Here is a 22,908-nt window from a genome sequence, read left to right as displayed (position 1 = left end):
AGGAGCACAGGTTCCCTGGGCACCACTCTCTTCCCTTTACTGCTGAAGCAGCCATTTTAATAACTTGATAATAGTAATTCTGCCTGCCTGCTACCTCTCCTTCATCTGCATTTGTATAATCTAGTGGTGATTGTCCCATGCTAAGCCAGTTATTCATTCAGCACATAATTAGTGAGGGCCAACTAGGTGCTAGATAGATACAGAAAAGAGAGTAAAATAGAGGTCTTGATTCTCTTAAGCAGCACGGTAAGAGACTGATACTAGAGAAAGGCACACATTTATCATTAGAAATTGTGATGAGCGCTCTAAAGGACAAGAACAGGTAACCTAGTTTACCTTGGAAATCAGGGACAGCTTCTTTGAGGAAAGATTGGTGGACATTACCTATGTGAAAAAAGAATAGAAGGTAAAGAATGCGTGGAAAACAATTTTTGAGATGGGAAAGAACTTGGCAGGTTCAAGGGACTAAAGAAAGGCCAGAGTAGATGAAGCTGAGCTGTGTAGTGGGCAGGAGGGCTTTTGGAGGTAAACGGGAGGCAGACCAGGCAAGGCGCATTAGCTCTGGCTCAGTGAGAGGTATGGATTTCTACTTTAAGTGTATTGGGGAAGGCCATGAGGAATTTTAACCAGGTTAATCCTGAATCAGTTCTGTCCTTTAAAAAGATCGCTCTGGCTTAGAGGGGGCCAGGGAGGCCAATCACAGTTCTGCCCATTTCTGTAGTTTATTGGTCCAGTTCTAGACGCCCGCACTGAGCCAGGCTACTCAATTTTTCCTGGGTCCTAAGTGCCCAGAGGGTGGAATAATTTGTTTTCTCTCCAGTGGCTGAAGCTATAAAACACAAAACTGAGAAACTGTTAATGGCCTTGTTTCTTGCCCTGTGAAGTAGATAAGCAGGGGCATCTTGAAGAAAGAACAAGAAGAGAAGCAGATACAGAGTCTTGGCTGTGTTCAAGTGACTTTGTCCATGGTCCTGAGATTGGGTTGCAAGAGGCACCCTAGTATCTTTGTTATAAGTTGTCCTTTGTTACACAAACTAGTTGGAATGATATTTTTGGTGCTTGGCAACCAACTAATTGAGTCCTAGATTAAGTAACTTGTACAAGGTCACAACGGTAATAAAAATGGTAGAGGTGGAACTTGAATAGAGATTTCAAAGTCCCATTTTTTCCTATAACCATATGCTGCCAAGCCACCACTCCTTAAATTAATGATTCTAAAGTGATTCTAAGGAGGTGGGTGTTGGGTGTGATGACACCTGTTGGATGATGATGGCAGCAGTGCTTTATTTGGGGTATGTTTTGCAATGGTAAAACTTCCTGGCATTCTTTTCCGTTGAGTAACAGTTACTCAGGTCTACTCTAAAAAGTTAGCCTTTCTATAATGACTAACTCATTTGAAAAGAAAAAGAGAAAGAAAAAGCTTGTGTGTCAGGGAATGGATTAACTCATTTGATTCCTCTACTGAGAAATGTGAAGTCTGTTATGTTTTCATGTTATGCTACAAAAGTAAGCTTTTTTGTTTTCCATTCTTTGATAAGACGTATGTTGTCTTATATCTGGGTTTTGTTTGCTTGTTTTTTGGTAAATTTTTGTAACATAAATGTGCTCTATATAAAGCCAGAGAATTGTGGAAAGGTTAAGCAAAATGGGAGGAATATGAGAAGCATTTTATATTTTAGTTGGAGAAGAAAACTAGCACTCATTTATTTTGAAAACCAAAATAAAAGCTTTGTGTGATACACCATAATACATGGCTAGAAATCTATCAATTTTGTTGATATTTTCAAAGGACCCTTTTTTGTTTCATTGGTTTTCTCTGTTGATTTTCCATTTTCAATTTCATTGATTTCTGCTCTATTTTTCAAAAAATTCTTCTGATTACTTTAGGCTTATACTGCTCTTCTTTCTCTAGTTTCCTAGGGTGGAAGCTGAGATTGATTTTAGATCTTTCTTCTTTCCTAATATATGCAGTCAGTGCTATAAATTTCCCTTTAAGCTTTTGATAGATCTCACACATTTTGATGAGTGGTATTTTAATTTTCACTTACTTCACAATATTCAAAAATTTATCTGAGACTTCTTTGACCCATATGTTATTTAGAAGTGTGTTATTTAGTCTTCATATATTTGGGGATTTTCCAGCTACCTTTCTGGTATTACTTTCTAGTTTAATTCCATTGTGGTCTGAGTGTATACGTTGTATGATGTCTGTTCTTTTAGGGGGAGGGTGTTTTACAGCCCAGAATATGGTCTATCTTGGTGAATGGTCTGTGTGAGCCTGAGAAGAATGTGTGTTCTTTGTTGTTGGGTGAAGTACTATATAAATGTCAATTAGATCCAGTTGACTGATGATTCTGTTCAGTTCAACCCTATCCTTATTAATTTTCTGCCTGTTGGATCTGTCAGTTACTGATAGAGAGGTGTTCAAGTCTCTGTAATAGTGAATCCATCTATATTTCTCCTTGCAGTTCTGTCAGATTTTGCTTCACATATTTTGGTGCTCTGTTGTTAGGTATATACATTGAGGATTGTTATGTCTTCTTGGAGAATTTACACCCCTATCATTATGTAAAGCCCCTCTTTATCCCTGGGATATTCCTCTGCTCAAAAGTGTCTGCATTCTCTGAAATTGTGTCTTTATATTTAAAGTGGGTTTCTTGTAGACAGCATATAGTTGGGTCTTTTTTTTTTTTCTAGTGCACTCAGATGTTCTTTTAATTGCTGTATTTGAACCATTCACATTTAAAATGGTTATTGATACAGTTGGATAACTATCTACCATATTTGTAACTATTTTGTATTCATTACATTTGTTCTTTTTTTAATACTTTTGTCTCTTTCAGCCTTCTTTGGCTTTAATTAAGCATTTTATATGGTTTCATTTTTCTCTCCTTTCCTTGCATATCAATTATATTTCTTTTTAAAATGTTTTTAGTGCCCTAGAGTTTGCAATGTACATTTACAACTGATCTAAGTCCACTTTCACATAACATTATGCTGCTTCACAAGTAGCACAGGTATCTTATAACAGAATATATCAGGGACTTCCCTGGCGGTCTAGTGGTTAAGACTCCACGCTTCCACTGCAGGGGCCACGAGTCTGTTCCCTCGTCGGGGAACTAAGATCCCTCATGCCTTGCTGCATGGCCAAAAAAAAAAAAAGTAAAAACAAAACAAACCCCAGAATATTCCCAATTCCTCCATCCATTCCTTATATCATTGCTGCCATTCATTTAATTTATGCATATACTATAATTACCCAATACTTTGTGGCTATTATTACTTTGAACAAAACAGTTGTCTATTAAAATCAAAGAGAAATTAAAAAAATATTTTATTTTACATTTATTTATTCATTCTCTGTTGCTCTTCCTTTCTTCATGTAGATCCAAGTTTCTCATCTATGTTGTTTTCCTTCTCTCTGAACTTCTTTTATCTTTTCTTTCAAGGCATGTCTACTGGTGACAGATTCCCTCAGTTTTCACTTGTCCAAAAAAGTCATTACTTCTTCACTTTGAAGGGTAGTTTCTCTAGGTTGGTGCTTTTTCTTTCAACACTTTAAATATTTCACTCCACTCTCTTGTTCATGGTTACTGACAAGATGTCAGTGTAATTCTTATTATTGTTTCTCTATTCGTAAAGTGTTTTTTCCTCTGGCTTTTTCAGTATTTTCTCTTTGTCTTTTAGTTTTGTGCAGTTTTTCATTCTTGGTGTAGTCTAAGCTTCATGGATTTATGGTTTGGCTCCTATCATTAATTTTGGAATATTCTCAGGCATTATTACTTCAAGTATTTATTCTACTCTTTTCTCTCTTCTCTTTCTGGTATTTCCATTATACATATGTTACACCTTCCTTAATTGTCCCACAGTTCTGGGATATTCTGTTCTGTTTTCTCATTCTCTTCTCTCTTTGCATTTTAGTTTGGGAAGTTTCTGTTGATACTTCTTCAAGTGCGCTGATTCTTTTCTCATTTGTGTCCAGTTTACTGATGATCCTATCAAAGGCATTCTTCATTTCTGTTGCAGTATTTTTTATTTCTAATATTTCTTGGCTCTTAGAGTTTCCATCTCTCTGCTTACATTATCCATCTGCTTTTGCATGGTGTCCACTTTTTCCATTAGAGCCCTTAGTAATCATAGTGATTTTAAATTCCCAGTCTGATATCATAAAACCTCTGCTATATCTGAGTGTGGTTCTAATGCTTGCTTTGACTCTTCTGACTATGCTTTTTCTTTCCTTTTAGCATGACTTTTAATTTTTTTTTTTTTTTTGTATTTATCTGACTGGGAATTAGGCTGTGATTACTGTTTGCTGTAGCAGTAGGTGTCAGAGGTTTCAATTTCCTTTAGTGTCCTTGTTTTTGTTTCCCTTGTTGTCTTTGGATTTCCCTAGAAACACCTTCTTAAATAGAGTTAGAGTGTTACATTTTTTTTTTCAGCCATAACCCTGTTATTGTGTAGGAGCCCTATTCATGTGGTGGTAAGGTGTAGGGGATGGAAAGTGGTCTATAACCCTATGATAAGATATCAGTCTTTTGCAGGGTCTGTGCCCCTAAGTCTTCACAAATGCTTCTCAGCTTCCGCTCTTCTTTCTGTAGGTATGTCAGTAAGGCTAGAGTGGGCAGGAATTGGGTAATTTTCTTCTCCCCAAGTTGGATAAAGCTCTGGCAAAGTCTTTTCCTTTGCTGAATAGGCTTTTGTTGTGGAGAAATCTCTGGACTTATATCAGAATGGTTACTTTCCCCCTCCTCTGGCCAAACAGGAGGTGATTTTTCTCTGATCCTCACTATGATAACCTTGTGGGGCATAAAGCCCAGGAAAGTATAGCAGCCCATACCTCCTTAGAGGAGACCCACAGGAGTTTTAAACTTTCAAACTAGTCCACAGTCAGTGTCCAGCAACTTGTTGAAGTTACCATTTAAGTGTTCATACCAATTCCTGGCTCCCGTGGCTTCTGCTTCAGTTAGCTAATCTATATTCTCTGGATTCACTGTTCTCTCTAGTTTCTTGGGTGGCACTTTGTCCTGTGACTTCAGTCTCTGATGGATCTAAGAAAAGTCCTTGGTTTTCAGTTCGTTCAGCTTTTGTTTCGTTATGAGAGAAAGAGTGATGGCTTCCAAGCTCTTTACATGTTGGAGTGGAACCTGAAAGTTATCATATGTATTTTAAAAAACTGCATAGTATTTCATTGTATAGGTAAACCGAAATTTATTTCACTTATTCCTCACTGGTAGATGTTTAGGTTGCTTCCTTTCTTGTCATATGACAAGTCATGATGTAGTAACTGTCCGTGAATAAACTGTTGTTTTGATTTTAATGGCTATTTTCAGTTATCTATATTTCCTCCTGCAGTTACGTAGAAATTAATCAGGAATTGACTGTATTTAAATCAGAAGACTGAATTTAATTCTTAGTACTTTCACTTATTATGTACTCTTGGACCATTTTACTTCTGATAAGTTTCCTTATTTATGAAATGTAAATGATAAAAACTACCTTGAAGAGTTGTTGTGAGGATTAAATAATATAATAGAAGGCATTTGTAAACTATAAAGCACTATATAAAAGTTGGGTAGTTTAGGTATATCCAGTTGTGATATAAACTGTGAGTCTTAGTAATAAAGCACTCTGTTAATTAAATAGCTTTAGACCAGGCTGCTTAGTACAGTATTTTGAAAGAAGATACTTTGATTTATTGATAATTCTGAGAAAGGGGGCATAGTTGACTCTGAGACAGGGGTCATAGTTGATTCTGAGTGAGATAGCTAAGTAACAAGTACACTTTGAAAACTTAATTGAGGAAATAATATGTTGGTGGAAGCTGATATAGTATACTCTTAAACTTATGATAGAATACATTAAGTTTTTTTTTTTTTTTGAGGTACGCGGGCCTCTCACTGTTGTGGCCTCTCCTGTTGTGGAGCACAGGCTCCAGACGCGCAGGCCCAGCAGCCATGGCTCACAGGCCTAGCCGCTCCGCGGCATGTGGGATCTTCCCGGACCGGGGCACGAATCCGTGTCCCCTGCATCGGCAGGTGGACTCTCAACCACTGCGCCACCAGGGAAGCCCACGTTAGGTTTTATGAAGATAAGAACTAAGAAAAGTAAGCAAAGCTAATTTTAACTTAGCTTTGCAATTATGCATTCAATATGTTGTTCTAAAACTTTGGTAAGACTTAATCAGATAGAATTTTGATTTTTCATTTATCTCAATATTCTTCTCCAAAGTGACTTAGTAATTTTTGAGGTCATATAGTCTTTAGTGCCTTGATACTCAGAAGTATGATCTGTGGACCAGTAGTGTCAGCATCATCTTGAGAGCTTTTTAGAAATGCAGAATATGAGGCTTACCCCAAATCTACTGAATCATTTTAACAAAATCCCTGGATGACTGGTATGCACCTTTACATTTGAGAAGCTCTGACTTAGTATACATAAATCTTGCAGTTGAGAAAGACCTTTGTCAAGGTTTTCAACTACGTAGTATTTCTGAATAGCTTATGATTTAAAGAGAGAAATGGGTATTGGGTTAAGTGTAACTTTACCAGTATTGTTAGAAATTATGCTAAACAGAGGAATGCACTAATCTATTTTAAAAATCTTACACACTTCTAACAGAGGTGAGGATAGGCTGTTGCAAGCCTAATGATCTATAGGTCAATAATGAATTTTTTCTTAAAAAGAAAAATTAAGTTAATTTTTAAACTTGTCAAATGTGGTAATGATTTCTTCATCTGACTTCATTGGGAATTGAGAGATTCCATTTACATGTCTTTTCCAAAAAATTATATCTTTTCCTTTTAAAAGTAAAATTTGTGTTTTAATTACTTTCCATGGAAATAGTTTTAAAATTCACTTTTTAAAAAAAATTTAAAAGTTTTAAAATTTAAGGAGACTTTGCTTCCTTAAACAAAGTGCATGGAATACAATTTAACCTTTTCTTAGTAATAAAGATTCCCCTAGCTCCTACCAAAGCCTTACCTGTATAGATGCTCAATTAAACTGATGAATTGACTTATTATGAAGACCTTTTGTTATTGCAGTTTGTTGTAATACAGTGATATTGATTATTAAAGGATATAGGATTATTTATCCATATAACAAATGATCTGCATTGCTGGCCTACATTACTGTGTTTGCAATTTTGAACTTTCTCTATCTTTCTCTGTCAGCTTTCAGTGTTTATATGGCTGCTTCTCTCAGCTGCCCCCTTTAATTTGTTGTTTCTAACTGCACTCTAAGAAACCAGATGAGACTATATATCACATGAGGGTCTTGACCTCTCCAGTCATTCATTCATTAATAGATATTTATTGAGCACTTATTAAATGCCAGGCTCTGCTAAGTACTGAGTATTCAGTGGAGAACAAAACAAAATCATTGTTCATGTGGAGCTTACATTCTGGTTGGGGAGATAGGCAATAGACAAATACCTGTGTAATACATAAGTAATAAATACCTATGTAATAGATGTAAGTTCTATGAAGAAAAATAAAGCAAGGCATAGATATAGTAAGTAATGGGAAGGGCCACTACTTTAAATAGGGTTGTGAGGGAGAGTGAAGGGAGCAGAGAGCTGAATGAAGTAAATTGAGATATGTATAATATTTTTTTAAAAAAGGGTACATAAATGTAGTGTACAGACTATGGCTTCCACTTTGCCTAGAATCCTCAGGTGTTTAGTTAAGGTATAAATCTTAAGTATTTCTGCAGTTTTGAACATGGCAACCAAAAGTATGGTTACCATCACGCTCTCTAAGGATTTTTATGTTACTTCTGGGAATGAAAAGTGGGCTGAAAGATGAGGTTTAAATTGACAGAATATTGGAATTTTTGGAACATTTGAATGGTTTAAAAGAACAGTGGACTAGAATACAGTGATCAAAATTAGAATTGTTCTAAAATTTAAGACATAGATTGATTTAAAATAAAGATGTGCTATAAGCAGTCCCCTGAAGAAGCAGAATGGCTTCCCATGTGGCTGTATTGCTCTTGACTTAATAGTGACACCAGTAATCACAGTAGCACCATTTTTTGAGCCCCTATTATGTGTTAGGCACTGTTCTAGGCATATGTATGGTGTAATCTTCAAAACAACCCAGTGAGGAGGTATAATTCTCACTTTTATCAGGTGGAAACTAAGGTTTAAGCATAGACAGCTACAGTCTTTCACAATACTAGCCAAAATCTAACTGCCCAATCTCTTATGCTTACTCCTGACTCAGGTGTCCTCTAGATGTAGGGGAAAAATGGGATTATTTTGATTAACTTGTTAGGTGGCAAAATTGGAGGTATGTGTTGGGGATTGGTTCCAGAGTTCAAGCCACGCGCAGAGTAAAAATCGTGTACCAAATTAGTGAACTATCAAAAGAGTTGAATGAAAATGGCTGTATCATATCCTTTTGATGAAAATGCAGTTATTTTGCCAGGAATTTGCATACAATCAAAAGTTTACTGAATTGATATTGTAAAGAAACCAGTACTTTGCTTTAAAGATGACCTCAAATGCTAGGTGATTAGGTGATGTTATTAGAAATAGAGAAGTCCAAAGAATGAGTAAATTTTCTTTGCGGGGAGAGTGGGGAGTCACTGATGATGAATATGATTTTGGATATGTTGAAAATGAGTTAATGAGACATTATTGTGTTGCTGTCTGGCAGACGGCACAGGTCTAAATGTTTACAGGGATGTTAGGGTTGTTTGTATCAGTAATTTAGAGATGATAGTTCAAGATCTGGATATAGATGGATTTATGTATAGAATGTATGTATAGAATGTATGTAGAATTTATGTATAGTATAGAATGAACTGGGGTATAACTGGGGAATAACAAAACTGTTGATTCCTGACTCATTATTTACAGAGTGGAAATTAAAAGGACAGCCAGAAGAGGATGCTGAAGATGTGATCAGAGAAGATGTAATGTGTTGCATTCTGATATGACTGTTCAGTAGGAACCAGAGGATAAAGTAAGGCCTGTGGTCTGGGGCAATTCTCCTTTGAAAAGAAATCTGAAATGCTAGTGAGGTAGGAAGGGAAGCAAAGCCAAAGTATGTTGATGGTTTTGAAAACAGAGGAGAATGAAAGGATCACAAGGACTGGGTAAGGACAAAGAAATTTAACAATGAGGACTTGGAGGGGTGGAATAGAATATTTAGGTCAGAAAGGGACATTTCATAGATGGAGATCTTAGAGGCAGAACTGTAAGAGTCTATACTGACTCTTGATGTATGCTCAGTAGCAGAGGGGAAGGGGCTACTCCTCAGTCCTCAGGACTGGAAGGACTGAAGTTTGAGCCCTCAAGAGAGATGAGGTATACTTTACACAGCTTTGCCCTAGTCTTTATGCCTCTAACCGTTGCCCTGGGGTTAGTAGGCAGTGCACGCCACATTATTTGAAGTGGGAATTTTGGAGGGAGAAAAAGCATCGTGCATTACTTGTGAATGCTCAATTATAAATATATTCCCCTTCTTGCTTGCAAAAATAAGTCTTTTCATTGTGATAGAGACAGGCAACAATTGTGTACCTAATATATAGGAGATCAGTGTTAATATCATTTTTATCATCAGTGTAGTCATGGAAGTAAATGAAATAAAGAATATCTCTTAATGGATATGTATATAAAGGCTTTAGTTTCATTAACATTAAAAAGAAAATGTAAATTTCTTTTTGTAATTTTATGCTAAGTACAGAAAGATGACATTAATGACCTGTCATCAGTTGAACATGAATTTTAATATATATTTCATGTAATAGAGATGGATTTATGAGTTCTCCAATTAATTTTTTTAATTTTTAAAAATTAAAAAAATTTATTTTATTTATTTTTGGCTGCGTTGGGTCTTCATTGCTGCGTGCACGCTTTCTCTAGTTGCGGCAAAAGTGGGGGCTACTCTTCATTTTGGTGGCTTCTCTGTTGCAGAGAACGGGCTCTAAGCGCGCGGACTTAAGTAGTTGTGGTGCGTGGGCTCAGTAGTTATGGCTCGCGGTCTCTACAGTGCAGGCTCAGTAGTTGTGGTGCACGGGCTTAGTTGCTCCGGGGCATGTGGGATCTTCCCAAACCAGGGCTAGAACCCGTGTCCCCTGCATTGGCAGGCGGATTCTTTTTTTTTTTTTTTTAACATCTTTATTGGAGTATAACTGCTTTACAATGTGTTAGTTTCTGCTGTATAACAAAATGAATCAGCTATATGTATACATATATCCCCATATCCCCTCCCTCTTCTGTCTCCTTTCCCCCCTCCCTATCTCACCCCTATAGGTGGTCACAAAGCACCGACCTGATCTCCCTGTGCTATGCTATGCGGCTGCTTCCCACTAGCTATCTATTGGCAGGTGGATTCGTAACCACGGCGCCACCAGGGAAGCCCTCCAACTAATTTTAAGTTAATTAAATCTGCTCATTAAAAGTCTGACTGTTGGGCTTCCCTGGTGGCGCAGTGGTTGAGAGTCCGCCTGCCGATGCAGGGGACGCGGGTTCGTGCCCTGGTCCGGGAGGATCCCACGTGACGCGGAGCGGCTGGGCCCGTGGGCCATGGCCGCTGGGCCTGCGCGTCCGGAGCCTGTGCTCCGCAGCGGGAAAGGCCACAACAGTGAAAGGCCCACATACTGCCAAAAAAAAAAAAAAAAAGTCTGTTATGTGAGAAGTCATGGTAAGAGCAGAAACTGCTGGCTTAAATAGTATTTACTGTAATATTCTTATGGAGTCTTTTTAGGGTAAAATGAGATACTTGTTATAAAAAAGACTTTTGAAACAAGTCTATATTAATATAAGTTGTTACTGTTATAGGCCCATATGGGACTAGGACCATAGATAAGGTCATGATTTACATTTTTAATGAAATATTTAATGTGGTATTTAAATGTTTCCAATGTAATAAATGACTAGAATAAATAATGTTTGTTTTGATATTCATCAATTTAGCTTTATTATTTTTAATTTTTAAGTAACTATACTAGTAATACTGAATTTTAAAGAAAGATGGTGATGATTTATTGAAAATTAAATCACTTATTTTCTTTTTAATTTTTTTGTATTTGTTTTTCATCTGCAGCTGCCTCTCCAAATGATAGAATTAGCCATAACTGACCTTATTTGAGGATTACAGTGAAGCAATCAAATCCTTTAAGTTAGGTATAGATGTATCTTACTTTAAGGAAATTTAATATGAAACTGCTAATGGAGTAAGTATAGATAAAAATAAGAAAAAAGGCCCAAGGACTAAGTCCTAGGGTACTCTTAATATTTAGAGGTAGAGAAGATGAGGAGAAGGAGGTAGGAGGAAAGCCAGGAACTTGAGGTTTCCTGAAAGCCACATTAAGTGATTTCGAGGAGTGAACAACTGTGTCAGATGCTGTTAGGAGGCTGAGTGAAAAGAGACTTCAGAATTAACCACTGGATATAGCACATAACTGACCTTGGTCAGATGGTTTGATACAGTGCTGGAAATGAAAGCCCGAATGGGGCAGATTTAAGTGAGAATTGCAGGAGAGAAATCAGGAACTAATTCAAGGAATTTTACCAAAAAGGAGGGTGGAGAAATCAGGGAATGGGGGGTTGAATGGCTAGAGGCAGAAGTAGGACCAAGAGAAGTTTGTATTTGTTGTTGCTGTTCTGTTTTTTTTTTTTTTTAAGATGGATGAAATTATAGCATGTCCTTCTGTTGATGACAGTGATCCAGTAGAGGGAAAACAGTGCTGCAGAAGAGAAAGAGGGGATAATTAATCCTTACTGTGTAAATAAGATTTGGGAACTGGCCTGGAACTTTCCCACCATGTGAAATGGTTTCTGTGGAGAAATTTTTCACTTCGACATAGGCAGATTACAAATGAGTAGTAATCCAGCTCATCTACCATTTTATACTTGTAGATTATTATTATTATTATTATTTTTGCGGTATGCAGGCCTCTCATTGCTGTGGCCTCCCGCGTTGCGGAGCACAGGCTCCGGACGCACAGGCTCAGCGGCCATGGCTCATGGGCCTAGCCGCTCCGCGGCATGTGGGATCCTCCCGGACCGGGGCACGAATCTGTGTCCCTTGCATCGGTAGGCGGACTCTCAACCACTACGCCACCAGGGAAGCCCACTTGTAGATTATTTTTAGTGATGGGATGGAAATTGTTAAAGCCACCTACCAGTTTTCCATTGTGATAACTGCATTTATTTTCAAGTCAGGAATAGGATTGTAATATGCTGACAGAAGATAGCTAAGCAATCTCACTGATGTACACTGAATTTGCACTATGTTTTAATCCATTAGTCAAGATTTTTTTGCTTGCACATTTCCAGAAAGAAATGTACTCTTCTGCACACTGAAGTTGAGTAGTATAATATTACTACTATAAATTTAAATCATTTTTTTGTTAATAGGTGGTAGAAAATAATCATTGTATAGCAGGATATGAGTATTGACTATATTGGAATAAATGGTTATTGCTATTTGATTAAATGGATTTTTGAGAGCTGTATTGGAATATAACTGACATACAATGAATTGTACACTTGGATAAGTTTTGAAACCATCATGACAATCAAGATAATAAACCCCTCCCCTCAATTTCCTATTCTTCCTTTGTAATTCCTATATCCTGTCTTTCCTACTCCTTCATCTATCCCAATCCCTACCCTAGGCAACAACTAATCTACTTTCTGACACTATAGGTTAGTTTGTATTTTCTAGAACTTTATATGAATGGAATCACACAGTATAGAGTCTTTTTTGTTTGGCTTCTTTCACTCAACATAATGATTTTAAAGTTCATCTGTATTGTCACATCCATCATTAGTTCATTTTTTTGCCGAATACTATTCTATTTTGTAAACACTATTCCAGTGGAAAGCAATTTGTTATTCATTCGTCTGTTGGTGGTCATTTGGGTTGTTTCCAGGTTTTGGCTATTACAAATACAGCTACTGTGAGCATTCATGTAGAAGTCATTGTTTGGACATATGCTTTCCTTTGAGTAAATACCTAGAAGTAAAATGGCTGGGTCATATAGTAGGCATATGTTTAACTTTATAAGAAAGTACCAAAGTCTATTTCAAAGTGGTTATGTCATTTTATAATATTTCTACAAGCAAGGTAGGAGTTCAGTTGCTCCACATCCTCACCATTTTAGTTTTAGCCATTCTAATAGGTGTGTAGTGGTATCTCCTTGTGGCTTTAATTTGCATTTCCCTAAAGACTAATGATGTTGATCATCTTTTTATATGCCATTTGTATATTTTCTTTTGTGAAGTATCTGTTTAAATCTCTGGATGTTTAGCTTTGGATTATTTGTTTTCTAATTGAATTTTGAGGGTTTTTTATTCTAGATACATGTGCTTTATCAGATATGTGATTTGTGAATATTTTCTCTCAGCCTGTGGATTGTCTTTTCATTCCCTTAATGGTATCTTTCAAAAAGCAGAAGTTCTTGATTATGATGAATTCCAATTCAAAAATTTCTTCTTTTATGGATTGTGCTTTTGGTGTTATATCTAAGAGATCTTTGCCTAACCCGAGGCTGTTTTCTTCTAGAAGTCTTATAGTTTTACATTCTGCATTTAGGTCTATGACTTATTTGTACATGGTATGAAGTAAGGATCAGAGTTCTTTTTTTTTTTTTAATACAGATATCCAAATGTTGTAGCACCATTAAAAAAAAGAATATTAACTTTGCACCTGTGTAAGAAATCAGTTGACCCAATAATCCATCAGTTGGATTATTTCTGGAGTTTTTTCTATTCCATTGGATATTTGTCTGTCTTTATACCAATACCACACTACCTAGAATAGTGTAGCTTTATAACAAGTATTGAAGTCAGGTAATATAAATCCTCTAATATTGTTTTTCTTTTTCAGAGGGCTCTGTATTTCTTCTTGAGTGAGCTTTAGTGGTTGTCCAGGAATTTTTTCCATTTCATTTAAGATGTGGAATTCATTGGTATAAGTTGTTTATAATATTTCCTAACTATTCTTTTAGTATCTGTAGAATCTATGATGATAGCACTCCTCTCATTCCAGATATTGTCAATTTGTATCTCCCTCAAATGCCACCCTCCCCCCCTCAGCCTGGCTAGTGGTTTATCATTTTTATTGATGTTCTCAAAGAACTAGCTTTTGTTTTTGTTGATTTATTGCCCCCTCCATTATTTTTCTGTTTTCTGTTCCATTGATTTTTGCTCTCACCTTTACTATTTCCTCTATTTTGCTTACTGCCAGTTTAATTTGCTTTATTTTTTCTAGTTTCTTGAGGTGAAAGTAGTTGAGGCCATTTATTTGAGACCTTTCTTCTTTTCCAATATAGAAATTTTAGTGCTATAATTTTCCCTTTATGTACTGCTTTAGCTGCTTCTCTCAAATTTTGATACATTTTTCTCATTTTCAGTCAATTCAAAACAAGTTTTTTTCTTTTTATTTCCTCTTTGACTTGGGGTTATTTGGAAATATGCTTCCTGATTTCCAAATATTTGAGAATTTTCCATATATCCTTCTGTTGTTGATTTCTAACGTAATTAGATTGTGGTCAGAAAACATACCTTGTAGGATTTGGATCCCTTTAAATTTAGTTTTACTTATTTTATGACACAGAAGTGGTCTCTCTTGGTAAATGTTATTTATATACTTGTAATACTGGAAAAAATGTGTATTGTTTTGGGATAAGATGTTCTATAAAGTTCACTTAGGTTAAGTTGGTTGATGGTGTTCTTCTAGACATCTGTATGCTTATTGATTTTCTGTCTACTTATTGTATTAGTTATTGAAAGAGATATGTTGAAATTTCTAACTGTATGTTAGTACGAATGATTCCCTCTATCTCTGGTAGTATTCTTTCTCTGAAATCAGCTTTGATGTTAATATAGTCACTCCAACTTTTTTTTTCTTTAGCGTGGTGTATCTTTTCCTGTCCTTTTACTTTTAACCTATTTGTGTATTCATATTTAAAACATGTTTCTTGTAGGCAGCGTGTGGGTGGGTCTCATTTTTTTAATCCAGTCTTACAGTCTCTGCCTTTTAACTGGCATGTTCAGATAATTTATGGTTAATGTGATTATTGATACGGTAGGGTTTAAATCTACCATTTTGCTATTTGTTTTCTTTTTGTCTTAACTGTTCATCAATCTTTTATCTCCCTTTTTGTCTTCTTTTAGATTAATTTTTTTAATGATTCTATTTTTTCTCCTTTGTTGGCTTAATAGCTATAATTCCTTGTGATATTTTAGTGTTTACTTCAGAGTTTATAGTATACATCTTTAACTTACCATAGTTTACTTTTAAGTGGAATGGTGAATTTTTCACAGATCAATTTGTTCAGCTTTCAAATTGTCACTACAGGCTCACATTCATTTGGACTTTGGAGTCATATACACCTGGATTCAAATCCCAGCCATGATACTTACTCAGTGTAGGATTGCTTACACTTTCTATGCCTTAGTCTTCTCATCTATAAAATGGAGTTAAACTCTTTCATAGAATGGTGCCTGACATACAGTAAACTATAATTCGTAGCTACTTTTATTAAAAATCATGTTGATGAAAATCTCTTAACGAATTCTAGCTACCTTGACATCATTCTATTTTTCCTATCACGCTAAAGTACCTATTACTTCTTTTTTTAAAATAAATTATTAATTTAATTTATTTTTAGTTTTGGCTGTGTTGTGTCTTCGTTGCTGCGTGCAGGCTTTCTCTAGTTGCGGCGAGCAGGGGCTACTCTTTGTTGCGGTGCGCAGGCTTCTCATTGCAGTGGCTTCTCTTGTTACGGAGCACGGGCTCTAGGCGCACGGGCTTCAGTAGTTGTGGCTCATGGGCTCTAGAGCGCAGGCTCAGTAGTTGTGGCGTACGGGCTTAGTTGTTTTGCGGCATGTGGGATCTTCCCGGACCAGGGCTCGAACCCGTGTATCCTGCATGGGCAGGTGGATTCTTATCCACTGTGCCACCAGGGAGGCCCCATTATTACTTCTTTAGATTAGTCATTTGTCTGCTACTGTTCTGCCTTTCTCAATTTGAATCATTCCTCTTGCCAAGTTAATCTTTCTCCAATATAACACCAATCATATCACATCATTTCTCAGTTCAAAACTATTTCCACCTGACTGCTCACTTCCTCCAGAATTAAGGACAAACTCTTCATACTGACAAGCAACATAGCCCATTGTATCTGTCTTCAATTTATCTTTCCCCTTCTTTTCCTTCACTATTCTTCTACTTTTATTCTGTATAGTTCAGTCAAACTGCATTCTCTTTCTTCTCCAAATATATACTGTAGTTTCCTGACTCCAAATTTGTTGTTGCTATTTTGTATGTCTCTATAAAATTTTGAGAGCAAGTATGTCTGAAAATTACCTCTTGTACTAGTGTTCACCTGTCATGATCCTTTGCATCTTTGAAGGCTCTCATCAAATTCCATCTATTTCATTGAGCTTTTCCTGATACTTAGCTGGTTGTGGTCTTTCCATTCATCATATTTCTGCAGTTCTCCTGTGCTTTTCTTATATCACTGGCCTTGTACTACCTTTGGTTATACAGGTCCAAAATTCCTTACCTGTAGTTCTAAAGTTCAAAAGACTGAAAACTAGAAGTTTCTTTTTTTTAAAAAAAAAAAAGACTAGATTGGTGGCTCTGGTAGGCAAAATAATGGCCCCCCAAAGATGTCCATGTCCTAATCCCTGGAACCTATGGACATATTACCTTATTTGGCAAAAGGGACTTTGCAGAGATGATTAAATTAAAGAACTTGGAATGGAACTTGTATAAAGGGCCAGAGAGGAAATATTTTAGATTTGCCATATGATCTCTGTTGTATCTACTCAGCTCAGTCATTGTAGCCAAAAAGCAACCACAGTAAAATGTAAATAAAGGAGTATAACTGTTTCAATAAAACATTATTTATAGACAAGGAAAAAAAAAAAGATCTTGCAATGGGGAGATTAGCCTGGATTACCTAGATGCACTCAGTGTAATCACAGGAGTCCTTATTAGAGGAAGAGAGAAGCAAGGGAGTCAGAAGGAAATGTCATGGCAGAAGTAGAGGTTAGAGTAATGCGATTGCTGACTGTGAAGATGAAAGAAGGCCAGGGGCCAAGGAATGCAAACAGCGTCTAGAAGTCAGGCAAGGCAGAGAACAGATTCTCCCATTTATCCTCTAAAAAGAACCCAGCCCTGTAGACACCTTGTCTTTAGCCCAGTGAGAGTTCTGACTTTTAGAAGTATAAGATAATAAATTTGTATTGTGTAAGCCACTACGTTTTGTGGTAATTTGCTACAGCAGCAGTTGGAAGCTAATACAGTGATAAAACCTGACCTGAACTGATGGGAGGCTATTTATAGTCAATATTTATACCAGTTAGTAAATATTTATATATTTCATCATAGAAATAACAATGTTGGATCATAGGGTGCTGACCTAGACCTTGCTGAGTGGTTTCTTAATATATAGTATATATACTGTATTACCTTTCTAAAATCTGGGAAATTCTAAATTCTGAAACACATTTTCCCCCAAAGGGTTTCAAAAAAAGAGTTTGTGGACCTAAAGTCATTTACACTAAATAATGTCTCTTTCCCTCTAAAAGATTACTATAAGCTAAGTGAGGGCAGAAATTGAGATTTATCTTTGTGTCTCCAGTTCAATGACTTACAGGTAATATGTGTGAAAAAAATATTATTGAATTGACCTTAAATATTTGTATACACTGTGGGGAGTATAAAGTTGTAGGAGATCTGCCAAAATCATCTCAGATCCTAGTGAGGGAGATAAGACATGTATTGGCTCATGATGAGGCATTCCAATGTAAGTGACATACAAATAGCATCAGAGAAGAACTGAAGTAATCTGTGAAAGTTCCTCTAAAGAGGCGACTTTTTAGCTGTAACAATGACTACCATTTGTATAGCACCTTCTGTACTAGGTTCTTAATGTGCATTACTAAATCCCCACAAAAATCTTATAATAAAACAGATGCTCAGGGATGTTAAATAACTCAGTCTTAAAGGTGAGTAGATTGAGATTGGGGAGATTGAGGAGAGAATGGCATGAGCAGAAGTCTGGAAGTAGTTGTATAGAAGTCACAGAATAAGTTCAGAGAATTAGATTCTTTTAAGAGTTTATCTACATAATACTGTAATTGATCCAAAATATAGTTATCTGTTAAATAAAATGTTAACTGTTAGTCTCTCTGGTTGCTGGGATTTGAGATAATTTTATTTTCATGTATGTGAATATTTTCTAAATTTTCTTCAAGAAACATGTACTGATTATATAACTGGCAGCAATAAACATTATTTCACATGATTAAAAGACAAGTATGGGGGCTTCCCTGGTGGCGCAGTGGTTGAGAGTCCGCCTGCCGATGCAGGGGACATGGGTTCGTGCCCCGGTCTGGGAAGATCCCACATGCCGCGGAGAGGCTATGCCCGTGAGCCATGGCCGCTGAGCCTGCGCGTCCGGAGCCTGCGCTCTGCAACGGGAGAGGCCACGACAGTAAGAGGCTTGCGTACCGCAAAAAAAAAAAAAAAAAAAAAAAAAAGACAGGTATGTTGTTTCTGAATATAGTTGGGAAAACACTTCATTTGAAGCTAACTACTATTTGATATATATTTTTTTAAATTAGTGAGCTATCTAAACTTATTTAGTTTGTTATACTGTACTAACTTACATGCCATATAGATATGTTATTCCACTTTAAAGTAACTGACCTTAGAAATTCCCTCTTTCAACTGCCTGCAGAGAATCATTATTTAAAAATCTGTTTCAACATTAGTTATTCCTTTTATGCTGGAAACAGTGTAATTCTGTCTTTGGAAATACACTGTACTGTGTTTGAAATTAATGTATAAATTCCATTTCTGTATATTTCAGCAACCTAGTATTTAACCTGAGAAGTGTTCCTATAGAGAAATAGAAGAGGTGAGAAAAGCCTATTCTGAAGAGTCACACTAGCAGTAATATGATTATCCCTGTAGATACTCTGGGCACATAGGAATTAGGTTTTATTTGTTGGACAATTAATAATCTAAGATGATGGTAACAGGTACTTATTTTAGGCAATAAATTTTATTTTCATGTTGGGTGTTGACCTTGGAAATCTTTTCATTTTCATTCCCTGTGGTAAATTTAGTTTTGTCCATCCTTCTTTTATTATCTGCAGTTATTGGAGAATAAACCAATATGGTACCATACAAAAAATTAAATATTGATTATTTTAAAAAATATTTATTGAACACTTACTATGTAGCAAGCAGTATGCTAAGTATTTATACAGTAATGAATGAAACATAGTTTGTACTCTCAGGGAACTTACAGCCAGGTAGGAAAGATATAACAAGTAGATAAGTAAGTATGTATTTATAAATTGAAAACATGCTATGAAGGAAACAAATAGGGCACTATAATAGGACAAGAAGGGGATGTATGTGAGAGGAGTTAGGAAAGGCCTGTTTGAGCCTTGAGAAATGAAAAGAGGCCAGTGGCGTCAAGAGGGAACAGTACATACAAAGGCCCTACAGTGAAAAGAGCGTGGTACGAAAGGAAAAGGGTGGTGTGACTGGAGCAACAAAGAGAAGGGTTAAAGGTGAGGATGGAAAGGTAAGCAGGGTCTCGTAGGCTACACTGAAGGGATTACATTTAGAATAGGGAAGCTGTCATGAAGGGTTTTAAGCAGGAGAAATAATGTGATCAGACTTATATTTTAAGAATATGTTTTTTTAAAAAAAAAGAATATGTTTAGCTCCTCTAAGAAGGCAAGAATGGACACAAGGAGACCAAATTGGTGTCAGTTATGGTTTGAGCAAAAGACAGTAGTAGCTTGATTCAAGGTAGTGTTAGTGGAAATGGAGAGTAGTAGATGGACTTGATATATATTTTGAAGGTAGAATCAACCAAGATGAGGGGGATGAATAGACATAGGAGTCAGAATGATTAATAGGCTTCTGACTTGGGTAACTAAATGCATATTTGTGAATATCTGTTTATACATACAGGTGACACAATTTATTGAACTTGGTATTCCTATTAGCTATTGCAGGGTTTGACTGTAAAAAGGAATATATTTCCATTAAAATAGTATATCCCAGAAATTTCTCCGAAAATAAATACTTCCCTTATTAATACTTCTTTCTTATTCATGATTCAAGGAAGGCATCATAATGTGGGAGAAACTTTTAATAAAGTTTATAAGAGCAGATTATCTTGCTGTACCTTCAGTATTTAGTACAGTGACTGACATAGGCAACAGGCATTCAGTAGAGATTCATTGAATGAATTCTGTTTGAAAGAAAAATAATGTGCCCAGAACCAAACTGAAACAAGATGATTCCTGTGCCATGTAAACTGGTTTTCATTAAAGTTGCCCACAGGTGTTTTGTTAGGTTAGGTAGACTGTGACAAAGAAATCAAGCAAATATGACTTAAACTAACATCTCAAATTATAAAATATTTTGTTATGTGACATTATTTAGAGGCTATTTTATAGAGGTGTTATAGGACCACTAGGATCTTGCAATCAATTTCTAGACAAATAGGATGATATAAGGGAAAAAACATTGAACTAGGTAGAACCTAGGAAGCCTGATTTCCAATTTTGACTCTGCCATGTATAAGTAATAATATTTTGGGCTAGTTACTAGCTCTCTACACTTCAGTTGCCCCACATGGAAAAATAGGATTAGTCTATATCTCTCTTGAGGACTTTTTGTAATGATTTAATGTAATGATTAAATACATAAAACATTCACATCTACATGTATAAAAAGACCTTAACAATACCTGATATATAGGTCTCTGGGTAAATTGCAAAAATGACCACAATAAGCAGCTCCTTGACTTTGTTTCTCCATCCTTTTAAGTCTTGGCTTGCCTTGTGATATGCTTTGGCCAGTAAACTCAGTGGAAGTGATGTTTTATGAGTTCTGAGCCTGGGCATTAAGAGGAATGTTTCCACATGTAATCAAATCTAGGCTAGCCAGATAGATGACAAGGGATCATTTAGAACAGAGACAACCATACCAGCTGAGCCTTCTTAGACCAGCCAGTCTACCTGGCATCTGTCCACAGCACATGAGTGAGCCTGGCCAAGATCAACAGAACTGCCCAGCTGAGCATAGCCCAAATTGCTGACTCAGAATTGGTTGTTATTTTAAGCTACTAGTTTTTGAGGCATTTTTTTATGTAACAGAAGCCAATTGATAAGATCAGTGTCCTTAATAAATCTTACTAAATTATAGAAAAATAGAATTTATTGAGGTGCTGTTATTTGCCAGATAATTTAAAATTTTTACATGAATTTTTCTTGTTTCTAATCCTTAAAACTGCTCGTAGTGATTTCTTGATTAGTATGATCGAACTTAGGTCTCCCTGACCCAAAGTTTGTGCTCTGTCCAGTAAGCCATGCTGCCTTTCAAATGAGATTATTTAAAAATGTTTTATAAACTTAAAAAAAACACTATAAAATGTTACTATAGATGAAATTAATATAGTGTATTAGGTCCTTTCAGATTGTAAAGAAAAATGCTCAGATTTCCTTAGCCAATGGAGGCTCACTCCAGAGTAGGGTCACAAAGAGGCTGAGTAGACATACAGCCCCTTGGGTCCTAGTGCTTACAGGATAAGGATTTACATTTTGTTTTTCAGGATGCAATAATAGCTTTAGTGACCAGTTTTTCAGTGTTTATATTGCATTCCTGTTACCTAATAAACGATGTGAATTTGTTTGTCACTACCTTCCACGGAATTGTCCACTAGGGCAGAGTTTTGTGCCATGTCACTTTATAGATGACTAGCTTTTCCTATGTCTTGTAATATGTGGCTGCTTTTAGATCAAATACCAATCCAGTGGTTGTGATCATATTATCAGGTTTGGTTTAATTGAAGGCAAAGTAGTACAACTCAGTTTTACTCTACGAAAAGATAATTTCATTTATTTAGAAGGGGGTTGTGGGCTTGTGTCTGTTATCTCTCACAGGATAATAAACCACTGCAAACCTTAATGGCTTAAAACAACTATTTTATTTGTTCATGATTCTGTAGGCCAGTAATTTGGGCTGGGATCAGCTGAGCAATTCATCTGCTGATCTTGTCAAGGTTACTTACATGACTGCAGTTATCTGGTGGCCCAGTTTGGGTTGGAGAGTCTAAGAAGACCTCATTCATGTGGCTGGCAGTTGGTTCTGGATATTGGATGGGCCATAGATCTCCAGGAGGCTATCTGAGCTTATCTGTGGAAGACTTCAAAGAGAGCATTTATAGGAGCTGTGAGGTCTCTTGAGGCCTAGACTTGGAAATCACAGTGTCACTTCTACCACATGATATTGTCAAAACAAGTCACAAAACCAGCCCATATTCAAGGAGTATGGAAATAATGTAATAAAGAGTTGCAAAGAATTTGCAGTCATTTATAATTTACCATAGGTCCTGAGGCACTTAAGGTTGCATGAACTGGACAATACCTATGGGTAATAATACACAATTATTAAAAAATTACCACACAAATTTGACCTATGTTATTTGGTAGAATAAGCTAGGGAGTCAGAGGTCTGAGGAAATGTGGGAGGTGATAAGAAGATGGAGTCTAAGGTAATTTCCTTAAATGGCATGGAATAGCAAAGAGAAATGTTATTTGCAAGGAATGGATCCTCACAAAAAGAATAATTTCACAGTTTTTATCTTTTTTATAAGACAATTACATGTAGCTAGACTTTTAGAAATCTGAAAACTGGATCTCTTTTTTTCTATCCTTCTTCATCCTTTGATATAAAAAGGAGGTGAAAATGTATTACTGCCTTCTGACTTAATAGCCTCTAAAGCAATTTAATTGAATGTACTTTTGGACTATTAGGAGTATAGACACAAGGATAAATGACTAAGATATATCTTCATTTTGATTTTAATTTATTTTTTATCTTTTTAAATTTTCTTTTAATCTTCATT

The 22,908-nt window shown here is 36.2% G+C and overlaps 2 protein-coding genes across 3 annotated transcripts in view; both read left to right on the top strand.

Annotated features, from left to right (window-relative positions):
- Positions 1-9,770, top strand: part of METTL24 (methyltransferase like 24) — a 196,866-nt gene extending 187,096 nt beyond the window's left edge. Inside the window, exon 6 of the mRNA XM_073789502.1 lies at positions 8,864-9,770. Within this exon, the coding sequence (XP_073645603.1) occupies positions 8,864-8,875 (12 nt within the window). The 3' untranslated portion in view covers positions 8,876-9,770. The remainder of the gene's footprint in view (positions 1-8,863) is intronic.
- Positions 1-22,908, top strand: part of WASF1 (WASP family member 1) — an 86,805-nt gene that overhangs the window by 5,908 nt on the left and 57,989 nt on the right. The window lies entirely within an intron of this gene.

Source organism: Tursiops truncatus, chromosome 12 (genome assembly GCF_011762595.2).
Source record: "Tursiops truncatus isolate mTurTru1 chromosome 12, mTurTru1.mat.Y, whole genome shotgun sequence".
NCBI classification, from domain to species: domain Eukaryota; kingdom Metazoa; phylum Chordata; class Mammalia; order Artiodactyla; family Delphinidae; genus Tursiops; species Tursiops truncatus.
This window is presented reverse-complemented; position numbering and strand designations above follow the sequence as displayed.